Source organism: Camellia sinensis, chromosome 11 (assembly GCF_055761805.1).
Source record: "Camellia sinensis isolate YWXY chromosome 11, ASM5576180v1, whole genome shotgun sequence".
Taxonomy (NCBI): domain Eukaryota; kingdom Viridiplantae; phylum Streptophyta; class Magnoliopsida; order Ericales; family Theaceae; genus Camellia; species Camellia sinensis.
In genome coordinates, this window is record NC_138971.1 from 15,081,981 (window position 1) to 15,092,389 (window position 10,409).

Sequence of the window (10,409 nt, forward strand, 5' to 3'; positions counted from 1 at the left end):
TAACATAATAATATTAACTTCTACTTTTTAGTATGGTTAAAGAAGTTGAACCTAATGCAAATGATATGAAAATACATAGATAAATAAGATAAAATATGCATTTTAGTGTAAAAAGAAGGTGCCAATATTATTTTTCATTCATACAACTAGCAAATTTCTGATGAAAAGAGAGTCAAGTATTATATGGATTAAAACCTCTTCAGTAAAGAAAGAAAAAAATAAAAACGTAACTTATGCTAGAATGATTGTAGTAAATATATATACTTTAAATAATAATAATAATAATAATAATAATAATAATAATAATAATAATGTTAATGTCTTTTAGGCATAAATTTTTTAATCTATCAACAAGAAATAACAATTACTTGTGCAGTGTTTACGTATGGAATAAAAATTAAATTTTCAAGTTAGTTCATATGGCAAAAAAAAAAAAAAAAAAAAAACATAAAACGAAATATACAAATCACTCATTCTTGTGTATGTGAAACAAAATTTATATCAAGAAAAAAAAAAAGATACAAACAAACTATATAAAAAGAAGAAAAAGAAAAACGTGGTACATACATACATATATGTATGTATGTGTGTGTATTATATTATACATAGAATATGATTTCATAGAGTTTCATATGTATATATACCTCACAACTAACATGTAAAAAAATTGAAACATAATTTAAAAAAAATATATATACATATATATATATATATATATGTATTGAACCTAGTAAAAGAACAATGATGGAGTTATCTATGACTGATTGTTTAGTATGTGAAAGTATTAGTAGAGAGAGATTGGAAGAGAGAGAAAAATATATATTTTTTCCCAAAACAATCGTTTTGTTTTTTTTATTTTTATTTTTATGAGAGAGATCGTTGTCTTGTTTTATGATGATTCCGTGTTGGAATGGAATAGTTATTCCTTACCTTTCCATATGGAATCGGTAGTCTGACTTTTTGTTGGAATGAACATTCTCACTTCACTAAAGCATACCAAACGAGGGAAAGGAAATATAAAGTTAGAATAAACATTCCATTCTAGCTCATTCCATCTTACCAAATGTGATCTAAATCCGAGGCGAAACTACAAATTTTGTTTGCAAAGGGCCAATGTATATGAATAAAAAATATTGAATTAGTTTTTGGTACATTACTACTTGAATATAATTTTTCATATATGCATTACGAAGAAATATTTCACAAAAAAATTAAATAAATCTAATAAATACTTTGTCCAATTTTGAACTATTAGATCACAGTATACTATCGGTTAAACTAGTATTTCAAGCAATTTTGTTGATTGATATAATCTACTAAATAAAAAGTAAAAAATACTTAAGATCATTGAAATGCTTAAATTTTACACTTAATGGCGTTGAATGTTACATGTTAGTTGATTTGTTTAGAAATCAACTAATTAAGACCCGACCCTTGTCATGTTATTTTAAATAAATTTAAGGTTGAAGTTTAGATTCTCTAGCATTACTCATAAAAAAGTATATATACCATTTGATTTGTAAAATTCAAAAAATAAGTGACATGTACCTCGTGTTTTAATAAAATCGACTCAATAAAAATGATGCTATTATTTAAAATGTGAAATAATTAGAGATTGTTTTATTAGACATTGTAAAACACTAATGAAACTAAAAAAATAGTAAAATAATTCTTATAAAATTAAAAAATGTCTAATAATAAATATAGAATTAATAATAAATTGTCAAAAATTGAAGGGGACCGGCCCCGGCCCGTACACCGTTCTGTTCCTGAACTTAGTATAATTATGCCAAACTTGTGGAGCTCATTATATATTTTTTTTTCAAATCTCATGGCATGTCAATGTAATTTACTTAATACTCACACAAATTATTTGCTAATTTAAAATGAAACACATAATTTGTGTGAGTATTAGCAAATTAAAAAAAAAAAAAATTGCAGTTAGTAATCATTCTACCCATAATTTTTGTTGTTATGATTACATGTAACGGACTACTCCATTTTAAGAGTTAGCCTAGGGCCACGAAGAATTCAGACGGACCATATATATGAAGTAGGTCTTTTATTGATTTAGAACACAATGAAATAAAAAAACGAACCAAACCATTAATATTATAATTGATTCACAGTTTGACAAAATAGAACAAATTCCTCTACAAATACCAAAGCAAACCCAACACCCACAAATGAAACTCAATGAAAGGGAAATAAAAAGCAAAAAAACAAAAACCAAATTTTAACGTTTGTCAAACGCACAAACTTTTTAACAATTTTATCCTAAAAAATTAAAATAAATAAACATATAAACATTTACCAAACCAATCTTAATTTAGAGCACTGCAAATCCTCCTTATGATCCCTTTTTGACCAGTGAGAGGCTTAATATCTCCCATTTTGATCATTGCTGATGCGAAATCGGATTTGAAGCTTGAAGGGTTCTTGCTATATTCTGACACTATACTGTCTGTTGATCCTCCGTTGAAAAGTACTTGATCGCTTTGAAGCAGACCCTTCTTTTGAATCAAGTTCTTGAAGTAGTTGTTGTCAAAAGAATTGGGTGTCACCAAATCAAGAGGTGCTAAATTGCTATTTCCACTAGTGGTAGTGGCAGGGCAGCCGCGACGACGTGTGCTAGCAAAGCTAGCATCAATATTGCTACCATTGCTGTATATTCGGTTGCGAAATGTAAAGCATTGTGCCTGGCCGATTGTGTGTGATCCTACATTTCAAATCAACGTACATTTAATTATTGTTTGTCGACAAAAGAGGAATAAATACTTCCAACAATGTTGTGTAGTGGTTTGATCATGTTTACAGTTTGTTTGGAAATTTAAAAGCAAAAAATAAGTTTGGTACACTTATACATGTCTTCTAGAAATTAGTTTTGTAATCAAGTGAAAGAGAATTGCTGAAGGTGGTTGCTTTTAGGAGGTGGTCGACCAAGGTGGCTATCAAGTCGGAGGTAATTGCCAATTGCCAAAGGTGATGGTAAGAGGTGGTGGCAATAGGTGGTTGCCAATAATATGGGGGTGGTGGCTGTAAGTGGTTGTTGACAAAGAGGAGGTGGTGACTGGAGATGGTTTATCAGCAAGAGGTTGTGACCGAGGTGGTTGTCAATGATTAAAGATTGTTGTCGCTAGTGCAATGTGATTGCCTAAGGTGTGGATGACCAGATGAGGTCGTTAATGTGGGGGTGGCCTACTGTGGTGATAAGTGATAAGTGGTGGCCAAAGGGGATGCAAGAGGAAATGATTTTTAAAACTAGTGAAAATAACTTTTTTACCATAGGAATTTAGTAAATTTTATACAAATTTTTTAAACTAAAATAAACAGTGAGTTTTCATTTATAATTTTCAATATTTTTATAAAAGTAATCTCAGGTTTCATAAAAGAAATATTTTGAAAAACTTCGTGAAGATTTTTCATTTTTAAATATGTGATTGCATAACATATAATGAAACATTACAAACTAATCTAAGGATGAAGAATTTTTAAAAAACTTTTCATTATGTGTTTTATTTTAGGAAACCTAGCATTACTCTTTTATAAACATAAACAGAAAACTATAAAAATAAACGTTAGTAAAGAGTAATGTTTTGTATTACCTGACAAGGCTACCATATCCCTTGCATTGAGACCCTTCTTACTGAATTTGGAGATAAGTTGGTCAAGGGTACTTGCAAAACTTGGAAGATCACTCTCTGCTAAACTACGACTTGCACTTGTAGAATCTCTTCTTCCAAGCTTCACTTTCCATGAAGGACCACCCACCTGATTAATTCACAACAAACCCAATCAACAATTACTACAAGTTTATATGCACACTCTCTTCATGAAATGTAAATAGGCAAAAATTGGCATGGAACTAATTTTGAAATGTATGTTGCTATATTTATATAATAAAATAGATAAATTTTTGAAAAATGTCAATATATTTCTTAGTATCGTATTTACTTACATAGACGGAGGCATCACGTGCTGCCACTGCAAGTATGTCTGCACAAGAAACAACTCCTGGACATACTTTCTCTACCGCAGACTTGGCAGCCTCTACCACTTCAAAACCTCTTACAGAACCCGCATTAGGCCCTGCACTCCTCTCGCTTGTAGGGGTAGCCGATTCATCAAGTAAGATTGATGCATCACAGCCCTGTAAATACAAGAGTATTTTAATTAATACAATATATGTAGACGAACTAAACTAATATATGACATAGCTTTACTGTTGTGTTGTGTTAAATACATTATTGGTCCCTAAAGTATAGGTTCTTTCTCATTTTGGTTTCTAATATTTCAATTATGTGAATTTGGTATCGCAACTTATCCAACTTATAAATCTTTTGTTGAAATTTTATAACGGAAGCATGGATTTTGTACAAAATTTGGCAGCAACATAGGGTTTTAATTTCTTCATACACTAGAAACAGTGGATATTTTATTTGGATATTTTTACAGTGGAAATACTGGTATTTTCATCCAAATTTGGTGAAATTTGGGGTATTTTTTTTTATAAAATACGAACAAATTTACAAATGTAGGGTTATTTTTGTCCAAATTTGGAGGGAAATGTTGTTGAGAGTCATTTAAACACAAATTAAATAAATAAGAGATCAGACCAAATTTACACAACTAAAAAATCAAAGTGTGAATTACCTGAACAAAGCAATCGTGGAAATGGAGGCGAATAAGCGAAGCTGCCATCCGACGCTCGCGTGAAATCGATTGTCGAATAGAAGTTCTAATAGCCCCGAGTGCTTTTGGACAGGTTTGGTCATAAAAAGTGGAAGATAACTTAGCATTACAAGGTGTGTTCAAATTCAAAATCAAAAGCATGAGAAACAAGGATGAAGCAAAAGTAGCATAAGATTTGCTAGAAAAATTAATCAGTGAAGAACTCATGGCTAGTAATATTAATAGATAGCCTAGAAGTACAACACAATAGAAGTTCAAAATGCAATGCAAGTGAGTAATGTAGATTTTAGGAATGAAGATGATTGAGATAGTGTAAGGGACACATCAATTTATAGGGCAATGTTCAATGTATGACAGCTTGCTTAAAGTTTAGAAGTCACTCTTTGTCTGCTAAACCGCGTGGCTAATGTTCAATCTATAGCAGCCGCAAATTCCAAGATGACATGGTCTTCTTTGGTTACATGCCTTGCCTTGATTTGTGCATTTATTAATACATTTCTACCTACTACAAAAGAAATTTTTTTTTTTTGCTGGATGTCCGTGCCAACTTTTCAATTTTGTAACATAGTAAAATGAAAAATATTATTTAAACATAACTTATATATGAAATTTTGAAAAAATTACACTGCTAGTCGTTTTATTTCAATTTTTATGTCATTTTTGTCTTTATAATTTTAATTAGCTCGATTTTGATCTTTATTTTTACTTTGTCTCAAATTGGTCTAACTGATTTCAACTATTAGCATTTTTTTATGAAAAATGTATATATGAGTGACATGTGTCATATTTTTAAAAGCAAATTATAAACTTGATCAATCCATTAACTTAACCACCCCCCCCCCCCCATTGATTTAACCTCAATCAACTCAGTAATTATTTTCCGTAAAAAAGTTAGCAATTTTATCAATTGAATCTAATTGATGTAAAATCTAAAATTAAGGGTCAAAATTGAGCCAATTGAAAGTATAAGGAAAAAAATGATATAAATGATAAAATATAGAGACTACTAACATATTTATCCTAAATTTTACGACTTTATGTGATTGTGACATTTTTATAATTAAATGTCACTTTAATGTAAGCACTTTGTTTTAACATTATAAGTATCAATGCAACCGCATTTACAAATTTTGTACATTTTTTCTTCTCATATATCGTTGCTCTATATGTTTATTTCACATTTCTATGCGTATTTATGCAATGAATATTTTGTATGTATATAGAAAATGATATTTATACATAGTTTAAAATCAGAATGATTTTATTTGTTTTATAAGAAAATTTAAAATGATTTGATAATAATATTCACAACGATATTTTACATATATCTAATGATGAACATTTTAATTTATCATAAATAAACATAAATGAAACATTCGGAGTTTTTAATATAATTTTATTTAGGGATTGGCTTTTCTCTAGTTTCTGGTTGGATTGAAAGGTGCTGTTGGCCTCGTGAGGGCCATCACAGCTCCCGTTTTGATAATCCGAACGATTCAATGTATAAAACTCGTCGAGTACTATATGTTTGTAAAAAAATCACATTGATCGGATATTGATAGCTATCTCATCGGATTAGATTTTTGTCAATCGTTTATTTTTTCACCGTCTATTCTTTTTATACAAAACTGATTTATCACGTAACTATTGATATCTGATCAACGTGATTTTTTATAAACATATAATACTCGACGAGTTCTACACATAAACGGTTCAGATTATCGAAATGGTACTCGTCGGAGGCCCTACGGGCCCAACAGAAGCCAAACTCTTTGATTTACTGTATATAGTAAGCATTATCCAATGCAAAAAGCAGTCAAAAATGTTTTCTTAGTTGGGGGCTTTTGGCTTTATTGAAATCAATGGGCGTGGCGTTTATATGATGGCTGTTGGGATGTACATGAATTTAGGAAGTAATTTGATTTGAAGTCAAATTGGGACCCTATCCCTGTCTCTTTATTCCTCTAGTCTACTGTTTGGGAATTAAAAAATAAATAAAAATTCTTCTCTCAAAATAGTTGCCTTATCTTTCATATTATTATTTTTTAGGTAATTCAAAATTATTAATAACTATGTGTTTAAATTATTTCTATTTCTTGTTAAAAGTGAATAAATGCTTGTTATTGTTACGTCAGTATATAATCACGTAATGTTCTTAAAAATTTAAAATTTAAAATTTAAAACCCCTAAGGAATTACTTGTTCCCCCAATTTTATCTCATTACCTAACCTTTAGAAATAGTCATTCCCATTATTTTAATATTTATTCCACCTCAAACTATCTAAATATTCAATTAAATATATGTGGGACTAACAGGTGTGTACCATAGAGTTTTCTGGGATATATATACACACAATGTGGGAAATTGTAATATACACTCATTTAAAATTGGTATACTATATGCATCTGTAATTATGTTTTTTTTTTTGATCAGCAAAGAAAAATTTCATTAATCAACATGAAATTAAAGGTACAGGAAGATGAAATGCACTGAGAGAGATTCGGACAGTACAAAGTACCCCTACTACTGCAACTCGCAACCATACAACCAACCCCTTGGCCTCACGATTTTTTTTTTTTAAACAAAAAACGTTAAGAAGGACTTAACAAAAAATAAAATACATGATTCCCCACAACATCAACCCACCAAAACACCCAAACTGCTAAAAAAACCTATTCTAACACCCAAGTTGGTAACCCAAAAATTTTAAACACTAACTGCACTCCCAATGCACCTGCACTCCCATGCCTATGCTGCCCATGCCTGTGCCAAGACCAACTGCCCACGCCTATGCTGCACTCCCACGCCTACACTGCCAATGTTGATGTCTTCCCAAGGCCAACCACTCACCTGAACACCTAGTCTGCTGCACTCCCAAGGCTACACAACACCTATGCTGCTACACTCCTGAGGCCACACCACCGGAAAGCTCCATAGCCCACAGCTCCAAGGGCCGACACCGGTATGAAACATCGACCAACCACCCAAGAAAGCTCCAACGCCTATGCTGCTACATCTTCCTTGCTGAACTTGACATTTCAGCTCCAACAACCCTGCTACAACTTCCCTTCTGCAACTTCTCTGCTGCAACTTCTCTTCCCTTCTTCACACCCACGCCTATGCCGTAGACATAACAAACACCCACTGCAACTCCAAAAGCCAACACTGCTAACGCACACCCATTGCAAATCCACACTCCGACCAACGCTGGGACTCCTCCAAACATTTGGAATAAGATCACCCCTCAAACTCTCACACAAAGAGGAGCGCACGAACGAAAACCGGACAGATCTGGACCTACTACGACGCCCTTGTTTCCGCCCAAACAAAGCATCAAAACTTGACCACCAATCTGAACCAGAGTTCACCCCTCAAGCTCCTACTTCACCAAAGAGCGCACGAATGAAGATCCTGAACGACCAGAAAATAGAAAAAAAACCAACCGCAGCACTCAAAACAAACCGAGGTGGGTAAAATGGGGGAATCAAGTTTATTGGAGGAGAAAAACTAACGAACAACAGCCGGAAAGAGCTAGGCCAGCCGACCGCCATAGCCAAAGGCGGCGGCCGGCCGGCCCAAAAGGAGGCCTAGGGAGGAGGTTTTAAGAGAGAGAGAGAGAGAGAAACTTCCCTTCTGCAAATGCATAAGGAACCGAATTGTCTCCCATCTACTACATGGGGTGCAGCTTCGACATATCTAGTTTGGGTTCACTATAAGTTCTACTTTAATAGCATCTGTAATTATGTTATTTTCTTCTTTAGTTATGATATTACTTTAGTTATAACTCATGAATTCTTTAGTTATGTTTCATGTTGTGTTTAATTATGATATATATATATATATTTAATTATGATTTAAAAAATTAAAATTATACTATTTTTCTTTTTAATTATAAAGTGCATATGATCTACACCTTTGTACTCTCATAATGTTTTCCCATATGCATATATATACACACATATATATAGGCCTGTCATGTTTCCCATCCATACAAGAGCAAATCAAGATACATAACTGGGGCCTTCAGAACGATAGAAAACTTTGATGATAAATATATTTATAATTTTTAAAATATGCATTTCGTGAAATTTTGACCTTATAAGTTTTAATTTTATAATTTTTTTTTCTAATTTTTTTTAATTTGAATTAAATTGGTCAAATTTCAAACAAAAAGTCTAAATTATTAAAAAAATAACAATCAAATATACTTATAGTCACTTAAATATGTGTTATGTGTCACTTTGATTTCTAAAATTTTAATTTTACCGAAATATTGTAAAGTTGTGTTTCACCTTCTTCGTAAGTGCTTTGAGACAAAATTTATGAAATTAAAATTTGAAGTATCAATATGAAATAAAGCACATTTTAAGGGAACATATGTGAATTTTATTATTATTCTATTATTAATTTAAATAACCATTTATAATTGGACCAATTCGATTCAACTTATAGTCCTTCCCATCACTTACTGTTATAGAAATGAACAAAAAGTGCTCACATGATGGCGATATTAGCATACTTTAAGGGTATTAATGAAAAAAAATTATGAAAAAGTTACACTTATCAATCTATTAACTTCGTTCAAAAAAAAAAAAAAAAAAAATCTCTTTAACCTTTATTCAAATTTCACTTTGCTATTTTATTTTTCAACTTTTACTTAAATCTTAAATATTGGGTGAGAGGAGAACTACATTAAAATTTGAGTTGGCATCTAAAAATTTAATTATAACAATTGAAAAGTGGACTAAAAGTAAATTTTAGGACAAATTACACTAACAGTCCCTATAGTTTGGGACTCATGACACTTTGGTCCCTAACTTTTCAATTGTGACATATTTGACTTTAAATTTAGAATCTTGTTCCAAATAAGGACAATTGAAGATACCATTGTTTAATTTCAAGAGCAAAATCGTCAATTTAATAAAATATAAACTAATTTGACAAAAATAAATGTCAAAAAAATATTTTTAATTTTTTAAAAATTATTTTTTATCCACCAATGATAAAATTATGTAAAATTAATAAAAATTACATGATTAATTTTTAAAAATTAATTTTACATGATCATCATCTAAACACATAATAAAAATTAATTTGGTAAAAAAATAAATAAATGTCTAAAAGATTTATCAATTTTACATAATTTTATTTTTAGTAGATAAACATAATTTTTAAAAATTCAAAAATATTTGTTTGATATTTATTTTTATCAAATTAGTTTATATTTTATCAAATTGACGATTTTATCCTTAAAAAATCTAATGATATCTTCAATTATTCTTATTTGAAACAAGATTCAAAATTCAGGATCAAATATATCACAATTAAAAAGTCAGAGATCAAAGTAATATAAATCTCAAACTAACTATATTGGACTATTAATATAATTCACCCTAAATTTTAAGTGAAATATGAAAAACGTTTTCATTTGTTACTATTTGTTTGTCGGACAAAGATGCTAGGAATTTTCTGAAGTTGAAAATGTAAGATTATTTGATTCTTTGATTTTTGTGAATTTCTCAAAACGTTCGCCAACCAAAGGCAACCCCCCCCCCCCCCCCCCGGGGGCCCTTTTCAGAATTTTACTCTTTATACAAAATTTGGACAGATAGAATTTTCAACAAATTTGATTGATTGATCTTGAATCCAAAATCCTAGAAGCTTTTGCATTTATTACAATCCTTTTCTATTTATTAATTATAAAGCCGACTTTGAA

General features: G+C 30.7%; 1 protein-coding gene across 1 annotated transcript; it reads right to left on the reverse strand.

The window, feature by feature from the left end:
- Positions 1-2,086: 2,086 nt before the first annotated feature.
- LOC114276387 (lignin-forming anionic peroxidase) lies at positions 2,087-5,151 on the reverse strand. Its single transcript, XM_028218184.2, has 4 exons — positions 4,654-5,151; positions 3,959-4,150; positions 3,606-3,771; positions 2,087-2,719 (listed from the first exon to the last, which is right to left on the reverse strand). The coding sequence occupies exons 1-4, from the start codon at positions 4,897-4,899 to the stop codon at positions 2,325-2,327; spliced, it is 999 nt and encodes a 332-aa protein (XP_028073985.2). The 5' UTR covers positions 4,900-5,151; the 3' UTR covers positions 2,087-2,324.
- Between the last annotated feature and the right edge of the window lie 5,258 nt (positions 5,152-10,409).

Coding starts and splice junctions, on each gene's coding strand:
- LOC114276387 (XM_028218184.2), bottom strand. CDS start 4,899: ATGAGTTCTTCACTGATTAATTTTTCTAGCAAATCTTATGCTACTTTT. Junction 4,151..4,653: donor TCCACGATTGCTTTGTTCAG/GTAATTCACACT, acceptor TTGTATTTACAG/GGCTGTGATGCATCAATCTT. Junction 3,772..3,958: donor CACGTGATGCCTCCGTCTAT/GTAAGTAAATAC, acceptor TGAATTAATCAG/GTGGGTGGTCCTTCATGGAA.